Genomic DNA, 24,878 nt, shown 5'->3' with positions numbered 1-24,878 from the left:
TGAAATGAACCGGAATCTGAATGTAAGAATAATGCCAAGAAATAACAGAAATCTTCAGGGTCAGTGGGTGCTGACAACCAAGAATATGTTTCAGATGTCCTTAGTGGGACTTACGAGCTTATACGAAAATTGAGGATTTAACTATTATGTGCGGCAACCAGTCATTCTACCCCAGTTGGTGTGTGGCAAAACTTGAATCACAAACAGAGGTCGCTGTAAAAATATGGAACGTTTCTTCAGGCTGTTTCAAGTCGATAGTTTCTTTCCGCACAATTCAACTTTTTAAGAAACCCATGTTCTCTATAGGTGATTAAACCGGAGGGTTATTATTTAATTAAGTGAAATTTAGTTCTATGTTATGCAGGGCAGTCTAAGGGATCTAGATTTCCGGAAACTCGTTTGTCCGGAGAATATTGGAGAAGACGCAAGTGTCCGAATAAGCGCATCTTCCCGAGGCAAGAGAGTTAACTGACTACAAAAGTCAGATTCCACCCTTGCCGAACTGGGCTGGTATTATGGAGTTACATTTTGGCTGGACTAACGAGTCTATGCATTGTCCAATAAAAATCGCGCAACGAAATCGAAATCCAGTTAGTAAACAGTCATGCAGATTTCGGTCGATTGCAGGATTTGCAATGCATGTGCACAGCCAACTCGTTGTCAACAAGTATGCTCACGTGATTCGATGCACTTCGCGATGTAAGACCCGTTTTATCACAATATAGATGTTGATTATCGATCAGATCGTCTTGACAGGGCGCCGCCATTTTGTCTGAAAGAAATGCAAGTGATACGAGAGGTGGAATCTGATTGGCCCATAGGAGAGGCTTCGAAGGGACATAACTCGTAATAACCACTGGTGGCACTACGATCGAGCCAGGAATTCCAGCCAAGTTTGGCAAGGGTGGGAACAGACTTTTAAACTCAGTTAACTCTCTTGCCTCGGGAAGATGGGATAAGCGAGATTCGACTGGACCCCCCCCCAAAATAGATTCCAAATCAGAGCCAGCATCGCGTTGAAGATGTTCATCGATGCGGATAACGTGTATCAAAGTTGGATATTATGTATGATAATGTATACTGCAACTTCATAAAAAAAACCATACAAACTGGTTCAGCTCAACTGACTTTCTTCTGACAACTGTTGTGTGTCTTTTGACTAGCCGCTTTTGAAAAGCCAAGCTCCGCAACGACGTGTTTTTCTATAACGTGGCACGGCCTAACCATGCGCGATGGGACGTGATATGAATGCGAATCATTATTCAGTGTCCTCTCTTTCATTGTCATATCGCTGCGCCAGTATACGATTTTATACGTCTTGGTGATTTGAAATGACAAGTCCTCAGGAGGTTTAGCGTATGTAAAAATCACGTGTAAGCTTTTGTGCTATTTTGATATATTTGCCTTTGGTGCAATTCCGTCATCATTCCTTAAAGATTGGGGTGTAGATACTGCTGATATAACGCCAGGTAAGGCGTAGTGAGTAGAATTTTAAGCCGCTTTTAGCAATATTCCAGCAATGTCACGGCGGGGGACACCTCAAATGGGCTCCACACATTGTACCCATGTGCGGTATCGAACCCGGGCATTTGGGGTGACGAGCGAACGCACGAGGCTATCCCACCGTCCGAATAAGGCGTGACTATTTATTTAGAGGGTATTTTTCACTCGTTTTATGTGACAATATGATCCTTATCCTGTATTGCACTGAGGGATCAAGATAAGTTTTTTAGTAGTTGGGTATCTACTCACAAGTTATCATTCGTGGGGGGGAGCTTTTACTCCCTTGTGTCCAGACTATTGGATACTTTTGCACCTAACGAGGAGATCTTTTTAGAATAATGCATCTTGAAATGCTGCTTCGGGTGACGTGGTTGTTTGTATGTTTAGGTAATGCCCCAAGTGTGTAAACCCACTGGAGCGATACGCATGTCTGGTTATCACTCTAGGACAATGCAGTAAATGTTCACGTGTGTGTGATGCGTGCATTTAATTAGTAAATAACTACATGTAAAACCCGATGTGCAGGCAAGTTGAAAATGATACAAGGGATAATTACGCAGTGTTTTTAAACTATTGGACTTTTATAACTTATAACGCATTTTCACGTAAGCAACTAAAGAATATATATAATGGCTTTTGCGTGTTTTACCGTATTTTGAACTCTTTAATGTGTTGATGTTTTTAATCGACTAAAGTGAGTTAGTGAGTGAGTAGGATTATATGCCGCACTGTCCCGGTCATATCCGGCAGGCACACCAGAAATAGGCTTCACAAATTACACCCATGTGTGGAGTCGAACACAGGTCTTTGTCACGACTAGCGAACGCTTTCACCACTAAGCTAGCAACCTTTCCCGGAGTCAACCAAATGTTGTTTACGTCTTCAATATTCCAACTATGAAAACCGATGGTTAGTATCTTGAGCTACGTTTTACACCGTCACAAGATATTATATATGCTTGAAATAGCACTGCAGTATACCATAAATTGTTGTCTTTGTTTTATGCGACTAGTCTTAAAATACACACCGAATCAGGGGGCAGGTTGCAGGGGAAGATGAGGAGAAACGGGAGGTACCCTTGGTTTGTTGTTGTTTGGTATAAAGTTACGTTTTTGTTTTTGTTGATGTATAACTTTTTATTGTCACGATATGGATGAAATACTGCCGATATGACTCAAAATTTGGACTCACTCGCTCTCTGGGGGAACGATACACACACGTCCCTCAAAACAAGGTTTAGTTTGGATCCAAACGAATAAAACCGTTAACGATCAACAATATCGTTTTAATCTGTTAACGTCTGTTGCCACTATCGATAATGTAGAGCGACATTTGTGCCATATATTGATATTATATTATCATATAAGTCAATAAATCGATACCCATGATGCCCTCAAGTAATAAACCCCTCCAGCCGGTTGCCGTAGCACACACACAAAATCATGCAATATAAATAGTAAGTTTGCCATGACGGACGTGTGTTACATATCTCAGATTTATGAATTCTTACAATAAACTCCGGTCCTGGTCGTTAAGCACACAGTTTTTTCACTTCACCCGTTCTTCGTTTCAATATATAACATATCTGCACAATCCTGAACTTCTTATTTGTGTCCCCCGATACGTCGGTCGATATGTTAACGATCCTACCAAGGCCATTTAATGTAAATATGGCTGCAACGCTCTTCTGACATCACGATTTGTTGTTTTGTGTATTTTGTGAAAAAACAACATTGGCTGTTAGTCCACATCATATTTGTGCTGCGGTAGAAATCTACATTAAACGTCAAGAGGTTCCTTTGCCAATAAATTTCAAGATTGAAAAACTCCTTTTTGAAAGATAAGTGACACGCGACAACCGAGTACAAAGTAGCTCTACAGTCAACAGTCACGCGGTCGCATTCCTGCGGCTATGTATGTCCATATTGGTCAATATATGTGTGTATATATAGACAAATGCAATTTCTAGATGACTCAGAATATCGATCACTGTCACCTACATATCAGTGGACGACCTATAAATACTCTTTCCCCCTACGTCAGGTAATTACGGGAAGAAGGCACCCGTGTCTCACATTTCGTTATTAATTATTAGGTACAAAATATTATCATAACGGCGCTCGTGTCCCTGCGCTCGGTAAGTTCCGTGAATTGTCGTAAACTGAGTTTTTGTTTGAGATTTTTGTCGAATGTCATTGGAAATAGTATGGAATTCAGAACATAATAATTTTTATTTCAGTATGAGTGAATGGGATTTTACGCCGTTTTTGTTTGTTCACAGCGTTGTGAAAGGACACAGGTGATAGACGTCTTCCGATTTAGTCCGAGTTTCGGTGTAGTGTTAACAGACTAAGATTCATTATCGGAGCGAAAATGATATTTGGACCCACATTGTCAGGGTTTTGGGGTGGGGGATGGGGTGGGATGGGGAGAGGGGCTCGGAGGCTAGATATTCTTGTCAGAAGTAATCTGTTCCAAAAAGTGTTGGAAGCATTAAATTTCCCTTCGTTCACGGTATATGCTTTGTACAGTAAACTGCGTCTATAACGAACACGCTTATAACGAACTGACGGATATAACGAACCGTTTTTTTAGTCTCGGCCATTTGCTGTCTATAAGCTGTATATATGCTTATAACGAAGTACGGTTATAACGAACTGAAAATAGAGATTCATTTGAGTTCGTTTTAACCTTAATTTAGTGTATATCCCTAAAATACCCGCTTTCTGTCTCCTATCAGAAAAGATGATGATATATGTGTCTGTATACATGTACTGTGTATTCCAGATGTTGAGTGAAGGTCGTTGATATTGGGATAGATTTCAGTAACCCTCAAGTCATATGACTATGATTATATGGCTAAGTGTTTAAACAAGCATACCCCTGTCGGTACCAATCGTTTAACTGGAAGAGTTTCACCTCCTTCAAACTACTTTTTAAAGTTTTCACAAAACCTCCCCCAAAATGGTTAAAAAAACGGACATCAAAACCAATATTTACCGGTTCCACATATGGATTCCCAATATTCTATTTACAAGGAACTGCCCAGGGACCCATGCTACAAACCGTAAGAGCTCTAAAGTTCGTAGATCTACGATGCTTTTGAGGAACGCTGGGCATTGGTTTTCAATAAGTTGCTGACACAGTGGAAACCAGTGTAAGGTATAGCTGTTTGTGATAACTGTGAGGTGCTGCGTAAGACGTCAAGGCAAGCCATGCATATTTGTCATTTCAAAAGAACACAAGGCCATGCTGCCTAAAACCTGCTAAAACTGGATCATGTCGTCTTACTGACGTAAGGGATCATCTATGAATCACCAGTCGTTGTGTTTTGTTTTCTGTGTCTGCGAGGTCATGACGTCAATGTTCTCGTCTATTGGTTTCATCTACGACAGTCTGTTACCACACGCTCAGTCCTCCACCCACTTCAGTATTAGCCACAACCCACTACTAGTGCTTACCAGCCCACACGTGGACAAGCTTGGCTTTTCTCGAGAATTTATTTTTCTTGTTGCATGGCCATTTCATGTTTCGCTATAGTCTTGTGGAGCATCTGTGTGCGTCATCGTGTTGTTTAAATGATGCTCTATTCCGTATGGGTAAACACATATACGTTGATTTCAGAGATTGGTGTACTGTTGAATGGGGTTTAACCTGGCGTTCAGAATGTAGGATAGAACCTACTGTTGAGCTGTTCGTAAAGTAGGATAAAACCATTTCCGAGCTGATGTAGAAAGTAGGATTAAACCACTGCCGAGCTGACGTAGAAAGTAGGATTAAACCATTTCTTAGCTGTTGTAGAAAGTGGGATTAAACCACTGCCGAGCTGACGTAGAAAGTAGGATTAAACCATTTCTTATCTGTTGTAGAAAGTGGGATCAAACCACTGCCGAGCTGTTGTGGAAAGTAGGATAAAACCATTGCTGAGCTGTTGGCTAAAGTAGGATAAAACCATTGCTGAGCTGTTGCTAAATGTAGGATAAAACCATTGCTGAGCTGTTGGCTAAAGTAGGATAAAACCATTGCTGAGCTATTACTAAAAGTGGGATAAAACCATTGCTGAGCTATGGCAAAAGTAGGATAAAACCGTTGCTGAGCTGTTGCTAAAAGTGGGATAAAACCATTGGTGAGCTATTGGCAAAAGTGGGATAAAACCATTGGTGAGCTTTTGGCAAAAGTGGGATAAAACCGTTGCTGAGCTGTTGCTAAAAGTGGGATATAACAATTGCTGCGCTATTGGCAAAAGTGGGATAATACCGTTGCTGAGCTGTTGCTAAAGGTGGGATAAAACAATTGCTGCCCTATTGGCAAAAGTGGGATAAAACCGTTGCTGAGCTGTTGCTAAAAGTGGGATAAAACCATTGGTGAGCTGTTGCTAAAAGTGGAATAAAACCATTGGTGAGCTATTGGCAAAAGTGGGATAAAACCATTGGTGACCTGTTGCTAAAAGTGGGATAAAACCATTGGTGAGCTATTGGCAAAAGTGGGATAAAACCGTTGCTGAGCTGTTGCTAAAAGTGGGATAAAACAATTGCTCCGCTATTGGCAAAAGTGGGATAAAACCGTTGCTGAGCTGTTGCTAAAGGTGGGATAAATCCACAGCTGAGATTCGGCTGAAAGAAGAAAAAAATAAATGCTAAGCTGTTGCAGAAACTGGGATAAAACCAGTGCTGAGATATTGCAAACATAAATCATATTACGCCCGTTGAATAAGGGGGAGGAACACACATGTGTTACTTGCGCATTCATCAAGAAGACTGTTTGACGAATCGCCCAATCCCCATATACCGAACCACTCTAAAACAGTACTGATACCTTTTAGCAACCTTGGCTTCCAGATTCTTCATTGGTTTGTTGTAGGCAAACGTCAGCTATATGGAATTGAATATCCTACCTACACACTGTCATACATTACACATTACCCACACAAGTGTACAGCCCCGCCATCTTGGTTTCAGATAAGCGATGGATCTGAAGTGTGTCCCCGTGCTGTCCGTCGTTGTGCTGATGCTGCTGGACATCGTCGCTGGTCAGAATGCGGATGTAGGCGCGTGGACGAAGTGGTCCCAATGGTCAGCGTGTTCCGAATCGTGTGGGAGCGGCATAACCTCCAGGACACGTCACTGGGAACAACCGAAGGGCGAGACACCGTTTGATAAACCCTTCACAATGTCCGAGAACTCTGGTTGCAACAACGGACAATGTCCCGGTGAGTTTCCGTGACGACCGAACTGGACACACTGAGTGACCCTGTTTGTCCAACCAGATCTGAATCGATTTAGAAATTAGCAAACCTTTCATAAATGATCATCATTATCACTTGTGGTTACATGAATGACATTTTTCTATTTTCAAATTTTGGACATCTTAAAATACGGACTTGACTTAACTTATGTATTGACTTAAGGCTAAAATGTTTTAAAAAGAATGACTGGGTCTGTTATATTAAATGTGTATTGAGTCATCATGCAGTGATATCCTAGAATTGTTTAGAATTCTTTCATTTTAACTTTGTGTCACACTTGATGATGTCATGAAATGAAATCATTCAAGCGATCGAAAGGTTAAGGGCAAGATCGGAATAGACGTCTTTAAGTTTGAGACGGACATCTTTGATCTAAGCTTTGACTTCCATACGCTCCCACTCTGGTTGAATGGAAATCCCCTTTCTGGAACTGAAAGCGGGGATCTCACTTTATTTATATTAAGTTTCTGGCAAAATCTCTGCTTTGCTCCGGGGCTGAATAAGACCCTGGCAAACCGTGCTTGTTGTATGGCCGATTAAAATGAGTATGGCTGATGTGACTTGGCTGATTGAGTGTCATCGTACTCTGACTTCGGCGTAAAATTCGTAAAAATGGAACGCAAACCACAGTGTCTAGTTGCTAGATGCTATCCATTGTCGGCCGTTTAAGCCCATGTTTGGCCCCGACTCATGACGAGAACCGACAGCCATCAGTCATCAGACTTTTATTTGACTGGGATATAGATAAATTGCAAATGATTCCGTGGTATATATTGGCTAACCAACCAATTTCTTTTGTGTTTATGTTTCCTATGAACCGACAACTATTTATTCCACGCCCACTAACGGGCCCGGGCTGCTGTTTCCTGATTGGTCGATAATAGAATGGGCGGGGCTTGTTACATTATTGCATGAAGGAAGATTAAATAAGCAGTCTGTGAGGTTATGATCGTTGACATGTAATTATAAGACTTGAATATGTCTTCGCGACGCGCATTTACACAGTGTAAACGCCCGTTTTTATACTTTTATACCTCAATAAAAGTTCCTAAATAAACATGAAACCGGGTGTGCACACAGTGTAAATACGCGTAGCCAAAGTAAACGCAAACCATATTGGCGTCAGTTCTAATATCACCATAGCTGTGACACGGGTGAATTCGTGTTGTACCCGAAAGCATGGATCAATTATTTACAGGCCGTCGTGATGCACCTGAAAAAGATTGTTTGTCTTCGGCGTTTAAGTTTAAACCAACAAAAGAACGCTGTTGATAATAAACACCACCCTTATCAGTATTAATTATTATCATCGTCATCACCATCATCATCATCATTATCGTTATTGTTCCTGTTCTTCTTGTTCTTGTCGTTAAAGTTGACGTTATTATTTCTATCATCATCATCATCGTTATTGTTGTTCTTCTTGTTCTTCTTCTTGTTCTTCTTCTTCTTCTTCTTCGTTACTGTTGAGGTAATGTTAATGTTGTTGTTCTTCTTATTTTTGTTATTGTTCTTGCAGTAGCTAGAGGACCTGTGGTATGTGGTTACCATATTATTATTATTATTATTATTATTATTATTATTATCATGTTTTTCTTCTTCTTGTTTGGGGGCACGGGTGGCCCAGTCGTCTAAGGCGCCGCGATTCGCTGTGCATTGTTGCGTCCCTTGGGCACGCCAGAAACCTATGATTGTGGGTTCGAATCCCGGTTCGCCCCGAATAAGTTTCTAGGTTTGTCAGCACCATACCGTGCACGTGGGTATCACCGAAGTGGTAAACGTCTGATACCTGCATCACCTCGGGCTTTCCTCCCACATTAAGCTGACACGCCGCGATATAACTGGAATACTGTTAAAAGAGGCGTTAAACCCAACTCACTCACCTACTCACTCATTGTTGTTGTTGTTGTTACAGTTGACGGTAGCTGGAGGCCCTGGGGCATATGGTCACCATGTTCCGAGGCATGTGGTGGAGGTATTCGACAGCGGGATCGCACGTGCAATCCACCTATCAATGACGGGATGGAATGTGATGGAGAGGCCTTTGAAGATGACGAGTGCAACACAGTGCCGTGCCCACGTAAGTTCCGGTCCTCTAGGTGCACTCGGGTGCACTCGGGTGCATACGGGTTGCCGCGGATCCGTTCAGATCCACTCGGGCTCATTCGGTTCCTTTCGCTTTCCACTGAGTGCTATTGTGCTATTTGTGGCGCACGGGGATTCTACACCTAAATTCTGTCATGTTTTGATAACACTGATGTCCTGTGCTAATAGGACATTCCATTGTGACCAATTTGTCACGTGATATTTTAGGTCTTCTAGCGTTTGTGCGCCTCTCGATGACTTCCTTTAAATGACATTTCCGTCCCCTTCAGTGTGTTCGATTGGCAAGCATGTTTATTGTCATGCGATGTGCACGTGAACAAAAATAGTTCAAATTTTTTTTTTCAACCAGTGGAAATAAAGTGACCCGGCTTCTATATTGGTCTAATACATTCGGTCCATTCGGCATAGTCTGTCACATTCATAATACCAAGGGCAGTAGTTAAATACAGTAAACTACGGTTATAACGAACTCAAAGGGACTACTAATTTTAGTTCGTTATAACCGTAGTTCGTTATAAGCATATATACAGGATAACTACAGCAAAAAAGTCGGGACCAAAAAGTAAGTTCGTTATATCCGTCAGTTCGTTATAAGCGTGTTCGTTTTAACCGTAGTCTACTGTACCGATAATGAATTATTTCACTGTCAAATGTACAAACTCAGATGACCAATCTGTCCACATATTGGTTCATTTGACAACGGAATATATTTTTGTTCATGGTCAACAGAAATTTGGGATGCAGTTTTATATGTATATGATGGTGTACTGTCGCCTGATTGTGTTTCGTAATAGTCACGTAAACTAGTAAAACTAGTAAACACTTCCAATGCTGGCGGATCACCTATGGGGTCGAGGTGAGCCGAAGGATGCGATAATGAGTTTGAAAGTATCGACACAGTGATGCGTAACTCACGGAGACATGAAAGTCTCATCAATCGTTGAAATACATTTGTGTAACATACAGCAGAAATAGGGAATGTCTAAGAATCCAGAAATATTTCTCCCAGTGAGAAAACAAATTTGACCTGATCGTCTAGAATGACGTTGGTAACGTCTGTTTAGGCAACATCTGTAAAACATCTGTCAGGAAAGTAGTTACTGACTGGCCAGGAGGATATATTGTCAGCGAGGGGGGATGCGTCTTCTGGGAGTCGCGTCCGTCCCCTGTCTGCTCACCTGATTGATCTGTAATGATTCGATGATCCGAAATAGACCCAAATCGATGACAGCGTTTAAATCTTTGACGATTTGAGAACCTTTGGGATTGTTGCGTGTTGCGAGTTTCGTGTGTGAGTATTGCTTTCTTAAGTCCCAACGCTCTTTGACGGTGATCAGCGTTAAACTAAAACGTCAATGTGGTTTGAAGGAGAAAAAAAACACGAATTTGGACCGAAATCTGTGTAAGGGGACAGCGTGAGACGTGTGTGTGCCTTTCAGGATTTTCGGGCAGGTGATGCTTATTGCGGTGAAACGTAGGGTAGGTGAGGGTCAATGCGGTGGATGGTAGGGTAGGTGAGGGTCATTGCGGTGGATGGTAGGGTAGGTGAGGGTCATTGCGGTGGATGGTAGGGTAGGTGAGGGTCATTGCGGTGGACGGTAGGGTAGGTGAGGGTCATTGCGGTGTAGGGTAGGTGAGGGTCATTGCGGTGGATGGTAGGGTAGGTGAGGGTCATTGGTGGATGGTAGGGTAGGTGAGGGTCATTGCGGTTGATGGTAGAGTAGGTGAGGGTCATTGCGGTGGATGGTAAGGTAGGTGAGGGTCATTGCGGTGGACGGTAGGGTAGGTGAGGGTCATTGGTGGGTGGTAAGGTAGGTGAGGGTCATTGCGGTGTAGGGTAGGTGAGGGTCATTGCGTTGGATGGTAGGGTAGGTGAGGGTCATTGGTGGGTGGTAAGGTAGGTGAGGGTCATTGCGGTGGATGGTAGGGTAGGTGAGGGTCATTGCGGTGGACGGTAGGGTAGGTGAGGGTCATTGCGGTGGACGGTAGGGTAGATGAGGGTCATTGCGGTGGACCCATTGTAGGGTTCCTTTAGGGGTCTACCTTTTTAAAGGCGGTCTGTAAATAATCGAGTCTGGTCCATACAATCCAGTGATTGACATCAAGAGCATCGATCCACGCACTTGGGAAACGATGGCATGCATCACCTAAGCCTGACCACCCGACCCTGTAAGTCGCCTCTTACGACAAGCATAGTCGCCTTTTTACGGCAAGCATGGGTTGCTGAAGACTTATTCTGATTATGCTTTAGGTTCGTCACACCCTACCATTGCTCCTGGGTTTTGCCAAAGTGGTAAACGTCACTTCGGGGTTTCCTGCCACATTGAGCTGACACGCCGTGACATAAGTGGAAAACTGTTAAAAGCCGCGTTAAACCAAACTCACTTACCAGAACTCACTCATGTTTCGACCCGTGAAGATTCCGGGGTAGAATAGGTCTTCAGCAACCCATGCTGTCGTAAAAGGCGACTATGCTTGTCGTTAAAGGCGACTAACGGGATCGGGTGGTCAGGCTCGCTGACTTTGTTGATGCATGTCATCGGTCCCAATTGCGTGGATCGATGCACATGATGTCTTTCACTGGATTCTCTGGTCCAGACTCGATTATTTACAGACCGACGCCATATAGCTGGAATATTGCTGAGTGCGGCGTAAAACAACAAACAAACAAACAAAACAAAACACTCATGTTTCATGTGGATCTGACGGCTATTATGACAACAGGGATACCACGTATACAGTTTCAGCTATGACCTGGCAGTCTCTATATTTCAGGAGGACCATTTGTTATATCATTTTTAGTCCCCAAATGGGATTCCGGGCCAGATTGGGTCCCTGTCCAACTGGGCTGGTCGACAGATGGTCAATTTATTGTAAGATAAATGACGCGAATATAGTTACCACTATTTATACAGTTGGTATTTTGCAGCTAATGTCTCATGAAAATACGTATTTATAATTTTGGTTCAAAATTGGGTTTAGGGCCTTCAAATGACAGCATCATTGAAAACACAATTTACTGAGTATTTTTTCCCTAATCTAGGACACCTCACAAGAGAATAATTTTATGACCTTATTTGGAATTCGGATATTGCAACAACACGACGCAGGCCATGAAACATCATTCGGATTCTCTCGGCTTTATCCGGGGCAGACCGCCATTGAGACCTACTGTGCGTCATTTCTTAATCACTTAGTATATTTAGTATATGGCATTGTTTAATTCTGTTGCGGAACATCTGTCGCCGTACTACATCCGTGACACGGACATACAAGGACGTTCACGGTTCGTACGGTGTGAGTAATGACACAGCGATTCCCAGAACCCATTCACGTAATGGCGGACGCTCGCTCACTGAATCGACATAGACGTGAGTGAGTTGGGTTTAACGCCGCTTTCAACAGTATTCCAGTTTCACCACGGCACGTCAGATTAATGTGGGGGGATGATGCAGGTCTTAGACACTTACTACTGGTGAAATCCACCAGCACGGGTTTGTGTTGACAAACTTAGAAGCAATCGTGTCGATGCGAGAATCGAACCCGCAATCATTCGTTTCCGGCATGCCGAACGGACGCAGCTCTGCGCAGCGATTTGCTGCGCGTTAGACGACTGGGGCCCCCGTTCCCCCATAAAAGGAAAATAAAATATGAACAGGTGATTCAGATTTATTAATAAAACGGGCCTTCATCCAAAGTTGGTCAAAACCATCACTCAGTTTTACGTAGGCTTGAAAAGTGCGAGATGAGTAGGGCACTGGGAGGACAACGAAGTAAATAAATTATTATAGATTTCCCTAATCAGCTACCTAATGCCAATCTGTCTTGATAACTGGTGGTCCTTATAGTGAGTGAGTGAGTTGGGTTTTACGCCGCTTTTAACAGTATTCCAGTTATATCGCGGCGTGTCAGCTTAATGCGAGAGGAAAGCCCGAAGTGATGCAGTTCTCAGACGTTTACCACTTCGATGAAACCCACGAGCACGGGTATGGTGCTGACAAACCTAGATCATAATCGGGGCGAACCGGGACTCGAACCCACAATCATATGTCTCTACACAGCGAATTGCGGCGCCTTGGACGACTGGGCCACCCGTGCCCCCGATAGTCTTTATAAGTAAGGATAAGATTCAACAAGCCATCTTCTTATACACGAGTTATTGCCGCAGGGTATATCATATATTGATTTGTATATAGCACACATTGTAATTAAGGCATAAGATACTCTAGATCCGCTGTTAATAATAATAATAAGAAGAAGAAGAAGAAGAAGAATGTGTATATGGAATACAACATTTGCTGTCTTCACATTTTTATTACATTTCAAATTTCATAATGCAAAACATAAAACATTAAAACAGGCTTATAACCAACTGTATTGGACAGTCCCTCGTTGGCAGGTTTTTTATATCAGTTTCAATATATGTATTATATTTAATTTTATTATATGTATCACTCACTCACTGTATTGGACAGTTGAAATGTGTTCGTTATATCAGTAGTTCGTCATATCAGTAGTTCGGTACGAAACCATTTAGATTACACCAATATTCATGTCATGCCATTCCGGGTCAAGCTAAAACTTGGAATAGAGTCTCTAGTACTCCACATTTGAGGAGATTTCTATGTTTCTATGATACCCGAAACTGATTCTAAACAAATGTCAAGTTTATATTTAAATACATATGACATCTGATTTCCCCTTCCAAAGGTTGGGTAGTTCAAAGGTATGTACACTGAACAAAAAATTAGAGATCATGAATATTCTTGGGGATATTTATTTGTAGCGAAGAGCACGCAGTTTCATGAAAATATCCCCCAAAACGGTCATGATCCCAATACTATTTTTTCAGTATGTTTATTGCCCAAAAAAATATCAGTGCTTGTTGTAACCGTTTTGTGATGTAATGTCATCGTTTCTTTCCTTTCAGCTCTGCCCGTCCGGTTTAACACATCAATGTGCGCGACATCGAAGTACTTCACGTGCAAGAGCGGCAAGATGTGCATACCAATGAGCGAATTGTGTGACGACACCGTGCAGTGCCACGATGGCAGCGACGAGAAGAGCGACCCCTGTTTTAAGGACAACCGGGTGGGGTCGGTCCACTACCAGTTCGTCAAGGACACGGGTATGTCCTTCATTTCTGGGGGGTGGGGTTAGGATGGAGTGTTGTGTGTGGACAAATATCAACAGGCGCTGCTGTTTGTGGGGTATTGGGGGGGGGGGGGGGGGGGGCGGTATGACTGAAGTACTGCCCAAATCGGTGGTAAACTCACCCGCCCGCCCAAACAACCGCTCGGTTCCTGACTCACACACTCACTCACTCAATCACTCAGCTGCCATCTACCTGCTCACTCACTCACTCACTCACTCACTCACTTACTCACTCACCAAACCTCCCAAACCCGCCCGCTCACTCACTCACATGCTCACCCGCTCGCTCACTCACTCACTTAATCACTCACCTGCTCACCCGCTCGCACACTCACCAAACCTCCCCACCCGCCCGATCACTCACTCACTCACCTGCTCACCAGCTCACGCACTCACCAAACCTCCACAGCCGCCCGCTCGCTTGCTCTCTCACTCACTTACTCACTCACCGGCTCACTCGCTCGCTCACTCACCAAATATCCCCACCCGCCCACTCACTGACTCACTCACTCACTCAGCTGCCGCCCACCTGCTCACTCACTCACTCAACAAACCTCCCCAACCGCCCGCTCAGCCACTCACTCACTAAACCTCCCCTCCTGCCAACTCACTTACTCACTAACTCACCTGCTCGCTCACTCACTAACTCACCTGCTCACCCGCTCACTCACTCACTAACTCACCTGCTCACTTACTCACTCACCTGCTCACCCGCTCACTTACTTACTAAACCTCCCCACCCGCCCGCTCACTCACTCACTCACTCACTCACTCACTCACTAACTCACCTGCTCACTCGCTCACTCACCTGCTCACCAGCTCACGCACTCACTAAACCTCCCCACCCGCCCGCTCACTCACTCACTCAGCTTCATCCCTCATCTTGCACCACACATTATGGTGTGAGTTGCGCCGTACCAGCCAAAACTCGACATTTCACGAGTGGAAGACATTAATTTTTGTAAGATTACGTTAAATGTTTTAAGACCCATTGACATTATTACAGTTATCGGCGAAATTGTTTACGAATTTCCGAAGTTATTTGACATTTGATTTATTGAACTGTTTGAATATGTGGGGAAGTTTATGGCTCTGTTATCAACTAAACGGATTTAATACCAGGACTTGTAGAAGCTTCTAAGATCTTAAACCAGTTGAAAACAGATTTTTTTTCACTTTAAGGAGAGTTTTAAAGTTTTCATTATTTTTCGTAATTGTGTCAAGAGTGGGGGAAGTGTTCAAATATTGATCCTGACAAGCCTATGGCTGCTTCCTGCGCAAGTGAATCTCGTCGTATATTGAACACTGATGAAGAGAATCTGAAGGCGGGTCGGTGTGTTCCGAATGGCATTAAGAACTACCAGCGGGCATGGTGAAGTCATTTCGTGGCGTCAACAACAATGTGACCTTTTATTATTCGTCTTTAGTTTAATTAATCAGAAATTACAACACACTCCCTATTTTGCTACAGGTGCATCTCATAGTGGATCTCTCTCCGTCATCGTTGGTCTGGTTGTCATGGTGATAATGATGCACGTCATCGGACACTGTTAAGTGACAGGTGCGAGGCTGAAATGGACATCCCGACGTCATTGGTTGGTGTATGAAATATACAACACATCTGCGAAATGAAGATGAAGAAATGTGGTTTTCGTCCAAAATTGAATTTCTCATCAACTTGTGTTATTTCAAGACGATAGTCTAATCGTCCACTCAGTATTGTTTTGTGCACAGACGTATGTGACGAACATTCTATTATTCTCTGTGACGACTTGAAGACGTCTGAACGTCACCCTGACGTAAAGTTCCCAAGGACATGTAAGATGCCGACAACAACGGGATGCAACGCATAGACGACTATTTGTTTGCCAAAAATGAAATCAAATGATTTGATTGTTTATATGGACGTGGTGTCAAAGACTAATCTTTCCGAAGGGGATGAAAGTCACGTGACATTAACACGTGCTGAAACTGATATCAAGAAACATGTAATTCTGCGTATATCGGTATGCAATTTGCATATCTACAGATGATGGCACCATAACGTGGCTATGTACACGTGTTTATGTTGATATGAAATCTACACGCATGTAGCGGATTGAAATACGCACGCTGATGTGTGCGTTGTGAAATGTACAACGGCTGGTGTGAAATCCACTCGTGTATATATCAGGCCGACAATCTTTGTCCATCCGGTGTGTACTTAACTCTCGTCGTCATCTGACTCCGGGTCGTACAGTACTGACATGTAGTTTATGGGAGAATATCAAATATTATATCATTAATCAAAATACCCATGAAGCCCTTGCGTCATGGCGGCAGTGAGTTTGAAACAAAGTCCTTCAGGTCAACCTACTCGAAAGCTTCACAAAACATCCATTACCTCTAATGGGTTACAACGCAGGGGGTGACAGAACGAAAACTAGGCGAAGGCAAAATCTATACGCTATTTAAATTATAAAAAAAAAAAAATAGGTCGAAGCTCGTGAGACTTTTTTATATCAAAATATCCGAAACCCCACGAGCGTATAATTTTTACGTCAAAAAATTAACATTCTTACAATTTTGGTTTAGTCATCAGACATGGTTGATACAGGATCTCGAAGCAATGCCTTTCGCGTTGTGTATACTTATGTCTTCTGGTCAAATCGGCATTAAATGGAAGGCATTTTGAAAATGAGTTTTAACCTTTTACATACACCGATTGACAGGAAAAGTATGTTACCATGACTACAACGAACTCACGTTCGTTGGAGTAAATGATATTCGAGTGTTCATCAAATCAAATTACGATAGTTTTCATATTTTCATTAATCCCGTAGAATTCGTAAAGACAGCTGTTGTCAATAGGCCTATGCAAAGTAGATTTACGTAAGTGTAAGTTGCTTTTGCAGATTTGCCATCAACCCCTTCGACGCAATATGCTATATAGGGTAATTTGTTTGCTTTCTACATTTAATTTGTCATTTATTATATAACCCATGGTTAACAGACCTGTTCTTGTTTTGTCTTTTATATAAGAAATGGTTTGGATATGTTATTGAACCATTCAGATTTCCCGAAACGTCGGACAAATCAGTTCTAAAGAATATTATGTCGGAGTACCCGTGTGCCTCAAGTGCTAATGTCTTGTTACCTGAAAGGTCCGAGAAAGAGACAATTAAATTATTATTAATCTTTCATTAACGGCATTTGTTAGAAGGAATGGTGTTCATCATTATTAGGGGCACGGGTGGCCCAGTCGTCTAAGGCGCCGCGATTCGCTGTCCAGAGTTGCGTCCCTTGGACACGCCAGAAACCTATGATTGTGGGTTCGAATCCCGGTTCGCCCCGATTATGTTTCTAGGTTTGTCAGCACCATACCCGTGCTCGTGGGTTTTACCGAAGAGGTAAACGTCTGAGACCTGCATCACTTCGGGCTTTCCTCCCACATTAAGCTGGAACGCCGTGATATAACTGGAATACTGTTAAAAGCGGCGTTAAACCCAAATCACTCACTCATCATTATTATGTTTAGTGTTTGGAATTCCCTTGTTTCATCCATCTATGTATAGTACGACGCTTGCTGCATGCACAGCAGCTATACACGCCCCATATATTTAAATACGTAAAAAAACTAAACCCATTTTCGGACTAATCATTTCAGTGAGTAATCAAAAGTTTGTGAATTTAAAAAAAAAGTGTATTCAGGCAAAGTTCCTAGTTCATGATCATGAAATGTTCGCATAGTTGTTAACTGTAAGGGGCACTGTTCATGAATTGTTCTCATATTGCATTTTAAATGATGTCATTCGTACATGTAGTTACTGCGCATGTCTACGCATATCGTTATCTGCGCATGTCACCAGATCATCTGACCGTTTAGTGTCATGTGAAAGGGATGTTTCCGTTAATTTTGATATCTCCTGGCTTATGAACTATGTTATCCTATTTATTTTTGTGTTCTCCTCTCTTCAGTAGTTGAAGGAAGTAGGAGACTTGTTCGAACCATCCCATTTGCTCGGCGCGCGGCCATCTTTTCATTGTTACTGTTGAAGGATCGAGCCACAACTGAACGGTGCTTGTTGATGAAGTCAAAACATATTTTCTTTCAAGCCTCGTGGCTTATCTTAACTGATGTACATACTTTACCACTCGTCTGTTTGTATATTCGCCTATTTGTATATTGTTGTTACTGACAAAGCTGTTCCGTATCCACATGCCTTTCACCACTCCTCTGTATCATATTAACAATCTCTCGAAGTCTGACAATATCACTGAAAACACTCGTGCTTTTCTCGTGATGAACTGCGAGATCCGTTAAATCCATTCGTCACCACTCCCGTCTTCCCGGAAGCCTTCGGATCGTCCCGGACTGACACGAGTGGTCACGAACGTCAGGCAATCTGGACACTCCATATCCGTCTACGCAAAACCATGTTTTTTTCAATACGCATTTTATTTTGTTTATCTTTTAGAAGAGTATTTGTAGTAGCTAGCGTATATTTCCCTCTGATTTCTTCACCTTTATGAAGCTAACAGATTTAGGAGGCTTAGATTTGAACGTAAATGCAATTCTTTGGTTATGCAGTCAAATTCTGATGTAAGGAATAGCAACAGGTCAAGGATTACTTTTCATCTTCTCTGGCGTTGCGCGGCGCGGCGCTGCAGTTACCAATACGTTGGAACGTCAGGAAAAAGATCCTGATTCCTTTACTCGCATGAGGAAAATGCGTGAGTCCCATTGAAGTGCCACCTACCCCGGCGTAATAGGAAATAATGCTAACACGGCGCAAAATGAAAGTCACTATTTCTCTAATTATCTTCGGAGTGACTGTTTAACGAAAGCCAACTACGTATTCCTTTTATACAAACGTGTGTATTTTGTCATCATTATTATAAGCATTATGTTGTACATTCCCTTGCTATTCCTGCGTTCATCCTTGGCACGCAGGGTTATGTTTTCTGGGATTCCACGCCTAACCCTTACGCACCCATGACGAGCCTGTATGTCATTCCCCTGTGTACCGAGGATGTCTTGCTTTATATTTCGCTGTTTGTTTGTGTTCCGATGAACTTTCCGACAACTCAAGCAGACTTCACTCTTGACACAGCCGTGCGTTGCACCGATCACAAGAGCAATAAAACAGTGATACCGTTAATTTCAGCTATTAATCGTTAATTTCGATAAATATTTTACCCTTGTTAAACGAACCATTTTTTGCACAAACAAATGTAATGACTTGTTTCCCCAAATACAGCTTCATTAATCATTACACATTTTCAATACGCCTTTTTTTAACTTATCTTTTTAACTTATCGTTGATTTTCAAACTACTGTCAAGTGAAAGGTATTGGTGGTATGTATCTGAAAGGCACATAAAAGGATTGCTTCCAATAATAATTTTCTCAATATGTCTATCAACCAAAGAATATATCTTAAAATATCTGTTCTATATCATGTTAAGAAATAAATCAAAATATTTCAAACTTAAAGAAGCATTAAAACACTGATGTAGTACTAAATACTTTTTTAATATAGACAAGTTTTTTTGTAATACATCTTCTGTTTATATCTAAATAGATTTCCCTGCATCAAGTTTTTTTTCCTGATGTATTTACGGGTGAATTAATTTTGCGATTAAATTGACATTGAACAAATCTGATATTTGTATATGAACTATTTTCGCCATGTTAGAGTTTTATAACGAATGTGATCTACTATGAGGTGATTCGCCTCTACTTTCATGCAGATAGCTACTGGCATATTTGAGCTTCGTGTTGGTTATCTGAAATAAACATGTTTGAAATATACCACGCTGTTTGTTGTCGACAAAGAGGCGAGTGTTCGTAGAACTAGATGTATGAACAGAAATGCGCGTTGAGTACGTGTGATTGGTTCGGTGCGATGAAAGCCAAGTCGATCAAAGGGAGGCTACTCTTCATTCCCCACTATCACCACACGATTCTCAACTATAGTAAATTTCGTGTGATGTTTTTATCCTATCTGTGTTAAAGCTTGCTAAGTCTTACAAAAGATACCATTTTATTGTCCGAGTTCAAACCATGTCCTAAGGATTTCCATCCTGAAATAACAGAATTTGTTCTCTCATCTCTCACATAAAAGTATCTTAAATAATGATCTCTCCCCTCAGTCTCTCAGATATCTCTCCTCTCAGTCGCCATTGCAAAGATTAAGTACAAGAGACCATGAAATTTTACATTTTGCTGGGTCTTGGCACTGAAAGTTTAGACACCTCAGTAGTGCTGTTCTAGAGAAAGGTTCATTGTTTATTACTGCGCCAAGTCATAATATTACCTGTTTTAAAGTTCTGTGAACAAAATTTCTGTCATTTTACTGACTTGAGTTCGGCACGCTTACACAAGCGGCCTTGTGGTTTTGTTTCATGATCATTTGGCAGATGTTATTTCATTGCGACACCCATCTACTGTAATGCCTCTTAGTGTAACGTGTTTACGTTATGGTAACCAATTTCTTCTATCTATTTGTGTCTTAATTTCCACACTGCCTTGGGGTTTGTAGTTTTAACTCAGACAGTTGGCACAGGCACTGCATACAGAGTGGTGAACATTCCCAAGGCCACAATTCTGGATCTGATGACGTCCAAGGGACGACGATGCCAGTCAGGTTTGTACTCTATTGGTGGCCATACAAGCTGACCATCACCTTGAAAATCTACTGTGTCATATGGAACCTGGGTCAATGAATCATTTTTGGGCTTCTTTTTTGGAAGAGTTTGTAATAAACTTAGGTTAATTATTTCTTTGCTGTAAATGGTGTCTCATGGGCCAGTAATGGCCGGATGGTTACTTATGAATATATTATGTGTCTCCTTTACTGATGTACTATGTGACACCGAAAGAAACATTTTTACAGATTAAAATAAAAAATGCAGCAAAGAGGGTTTGGGTGATCCTGGCACAGTCAGGCTGGTTAGGCTCATCATCAGCTCAGGGCCCTTGCCCCCTCTACACGCAGCCCAGACAGCGAATGGGACTTCTTCCAGGAAACGCTGCCTAGATGAAACTACCCAAAACGTTTCGGAGAATGTGTAGACTCCCCTACTCAGCAGCCTTCTGCGTTACCCAGATTGTCAGAAGGGCTGTATTTCTAGTAGCAACCCCGGGTGCTCTCCCAATGTCAGTCAACAGATTGGGAGGTACCAAGCCTATGGCACCGAGAACAATGGAGAGTCGGACAACTTGGTTCTTGAGATGCAAGCGTAACATTTCGAAAGCGAGGTCTGTATATTTGCCATGTTTTTCCTGAATCTTGTCAATCACATTAGTGTCAAAAGGGACAGAAAACTCAATAATATAAATGTTTTCATTGGATTTATCCAAAAGGACAAAATCAGGTTTGTTGGCCTGGATAGGTCTGAGGCTACATACGGGTCTTTCCCAAAGAATTTTGTACTTATCATTTTCCATGACGCCCTCTACATATTCTGGTTCGTACCATCGATTATTAGTTTTGTTTTTATTATTAATAATGAACGTAAACCAGGAATTAGTTTGGCTGTGTACGTTGTTGCAGTGAGTGTCCTGAAGGTGAAGGAAGCGGATATGGCGATCCTTGGCTGCTGACGTGATGTGAAGTCTCCCCATTCTTGGACGATATCTATTGGTGCCATGTTACCGATATCGTGCCTAAAGTCCTGAAAGTGGCTGTGGACAATGCGGAAATGTCTTGCCACTCGGAACCGTTTCTAACTTTCGTAATTTCAATTTTGCCAATTGCCAAATATTTCTCACATTGTTCTTGAGACTTGAAATGACAATTTTCAAAGGTTTACTTCGTTTTCAGAATTACTTTGGAAAATAACATGTAATCAATTTGCCACCAAAACCCATGACAAATTCCGTGACTTTCACGAGAAAATTGCAAATATCAAAGGTCATCGATATTAACTTTATCGAAGACTATAAAACCGTCTCGCAGCGCAACATGGAATACTTTCCATCCACAAAGTTTACTTTTGAAAACATTATCACCACCAATGCTTTTCTTTTCTTTTGAGGGTGTATGGTAAAACTGACTTAGAATAGATTGGCAAGTCTGGGAAACAAGGACTAATGGCGTGAATACGAGTACGGCTCAAGCAGTGTGAACCTCTGTTAACATCATCCTCTATTTCGGTAAACCTACATTAACCCCTTGATCCATCCCAGTGGTTCTCGAGATGTCTAATTACCCGTCCTTGATTTTCGTTAACATTATACCGGCCAATCAAACCTTAAGATAAGGCAAATGATAATGGGTAAGGGAGGTACGCGTATTGCCTACAAACCAAACCAAACAGTTTTAATGGACATGGCTTTCTTTTGCGTGTCAGTCTGTTTTTCAATGGTGAATTTCTCGCAAACCCTATCGTAATCCATGGGACTAGCCGCCATATTGTTATTATCAGCAACCCGACCTTGAGGCTGGTTTGTAATTCGCATTCTGATTGGTCCGTTAGAACGGGAATGGATCACGGGGTTTGTGCGGGTATACCGAATTGCGAGCCCTGGAGGATGTATTGACATTAACGAATAAGCAAAATTTCGACAAGCAAGATTTATAGTTAAAGGGATTAAAGCCTAAATGCAAAAGAAAACAACATTGATCATCATTCAAATTAAAGGGCAATAAACAGACTTCAACATCTGTATGAATAATTAGATATTTATGTACATTCGTTTTTAAGGGAATAAAGTCTAGACAGCATGTATTGCAATTTGCTTTAACAAGACAATGCAGAAGAAAACAATATTGATCTTTATTCAAATTTCAAAGGCAAACGACAAGCTTCAACATCTGTCTCAATAATTAGAAATTTATGTATATTCGTTTCTGTCTGAAGAATGTCTAACACCATTTATTAGAATTTGTTTTAACTAGAAAATGCAGAAGGAAACAATCTTGATCATTATTCAGATTTCAAAGGCAAGCGACAAGCTTCAACATCTGTATGAATAATAAGAAATTTATGTACATTCGTTTCTAAGGGAATAATGTCTAGACAGCATGTGTTGCAATTTGCATTAACAAGAAAATGCAGAAGAAAACAATATTGATCATTATTCAAATTTCAAAGGCATACGACAAGCTTCAACATCTGTATTAATAATTAGAAATTTATGTAAATTCGTTTATGAGGGAATAATGTCTAAACAGCTTGTGTTGCAATTTGTATTAACTAGAAAATGCAGAAGAAAACAATATTGATCATTATTCAAATTTCAAAGGCAAACGACAAGCTTCAACATCTGTCTCAATAATTATAAATTTATGTACATTCGTTTCTAAGGGAATGAAGTCTAGACAGCATGTGTTGCAATTTGCTTATACAAGGAATGCAGAAGAAAAAACATTGATCATTATTCAATTTTCAAAGGCAAACGACAAGCTTCAACATCTGTATTAATAATTAGAAATTAGGTACATTCGTTTCTAAGGGAATGAAGTCTAGACAGCATGTGTTGCAATTTGCTTTAACTAGAAAATGCAGAAGAAAACAATATTGATCATTATTCAAATTTCAAAGGCAAACGACAAGCTTCAACATCTGTCTCAATAATTATAAATTTATGTACATTCGTTTCTAAGGGAATGAAGTCTAGACAGCAGGTGTTGCAATTTGCTTTAACTAGAAAATGCAGAAGAAAACAATATTGATCATTATTCAAATTTCAAAGGCAAACGAAAAGCTTCAACATCTGTCTCAATAATTATAAATTTATGTACATTCGTTTCTAAGGGAATGAAGTCTAGACAGCATGTGTTGCAATTTGCTTATACAAGGAATGCAGAAGAAAAAACATTGATCATTATTCAATTTTCAAAGGCAAACGACAAGCTTCAACATCTGTATTAATAATTAGAAATTAGGTACATTCGTTTCCAAGGGAATAAAGCCTAAACAGCACGTGTTGCAATGTGCATTAACTAGAAAATGCAGAAGAAAACAATATTGATCATTATTCAAATTTCAAAGGCAAACGAAAAGCTTCAACATCTGTCTCAATAATTAGAAATTTATGTACATTCGTTTCTGACTGAAAAATATCTAACACCTTTTATTACAATTTGTTTGAACTAGAAAATGCAGAAGAAAACAACATTGATCAATATTCAAATTTCAAAGACAAACGACAAGCTTCAACATCTGTCTCAATAATAAGAAATTAGGTACATTCGTTTCTAAGGGAATAAAGCCTAAACAGCACGTGTTGCAATTTGCATTAACTAGAAAATGCAGAAGAAAACAATATTGATCATTATTCAAATTTCAAAGGCAAACGACAAGCTTCAACATCTGTCTCAATAATAAGAAATTAGGTACATTCGTTTCTGAGGGAATAAAGTCTAAACAGCACGTGTTGCAATTTGCTTTAACTAGAAAATACAGAAGAAAACAATATTGGTCATTATTTAAATTTCAAAGGCAAACGACAAGCTTCAACATCTGTATTAATAATTAGAAATTAGGTACATTCGTTTCCAAGGGAATAAAGCCTAAACAGCACGTGTTGCAATTTGCATTAACTAGAAAATGCAGAAGAAAACAATATTGGTCATTATTCAAATTTCAAAGGCAAACGACAAGCTTCAACATCTGTATTAATAATAAGAAATTAGGTACATTCGTTTCCAAGGGAATAAAGCCTAAACAGCACGTGTTGCAATTTGCATTAACTAGAAAATGCAGAAGAAAACAATATTGGTCATTATTCAAATTTCAAAGGCAAACGACAAGCTTCAACATCTGTATTAATAACTAGAAATGTATGTACATTCGTTTCTAAGGGAATAAAGCCTAAACAGCATGTGTTGCAATTTTCTTTAACTAGAAAATGCAGAAGAAAAAAATATTGATCATTATTC

The 24,878-nt window shown here is 41.0% G+C and overlaps 1 protein-coding gene across 3 annotated transcripts in view; it reads left to right on the top strand.

The window, feature by feature from the left end:
- LOC124112659 (semaphorin-5A-like) overlaps positions 1-19,801 on the top strand; it is a 92,135-nt gene extending 72,334 nt beyond the window's left edge. For all 3 annotated transcript variants that reach the window (XM_046472793.2, XM_046472794.2, XM_046472792.2), the window contains 4 exons: positions 6,462-6,712; positions 8,664-8,828; positions 13,785-13,982; positions 15,480-19,801. In XM_046472793.2, coding sequence (XP_046328749.1) covers positions 6,469-6,712; positions 8,664-8,828; positions 13,785-13,982; positions 15,480-15,562 — 690 coding nt within the window. In that variant the 5' untranslated portion in view covers positions 6,462-6,468 and the 3' untranslated portion in view covers positions 15,563-19,801. The remainder of the gene's footprint in view (positions 1-6,461; positions 6,713-8,663; positions 8,829-13,784; positions 13,983-15,479) is intronic.
- Positions 19,802-24,878: the final 5,077 nt, after the last annotated feature.

Source organism: Haliotis rufescens, unplaced genomic scaffold (assembly GCF_023055435.1).
Source record: "Haliotis rufescens isolate VD_foot unplaced genomic scaffold, xgHalRufe1.0.p SCAF_95, whole genome shotgun sequence".
Classification (NCBI taxonomy): Eukaryota; Metazoa; Mollusca; class Gastropoda; order Lepetellida; family Haliotidae; genus Haliotis; species Haliotis rufescens.
Note: the sequence above shows the minus strand (reverse complement) of the source record. Positions and strands in the feature narration are given on the sequence as shown.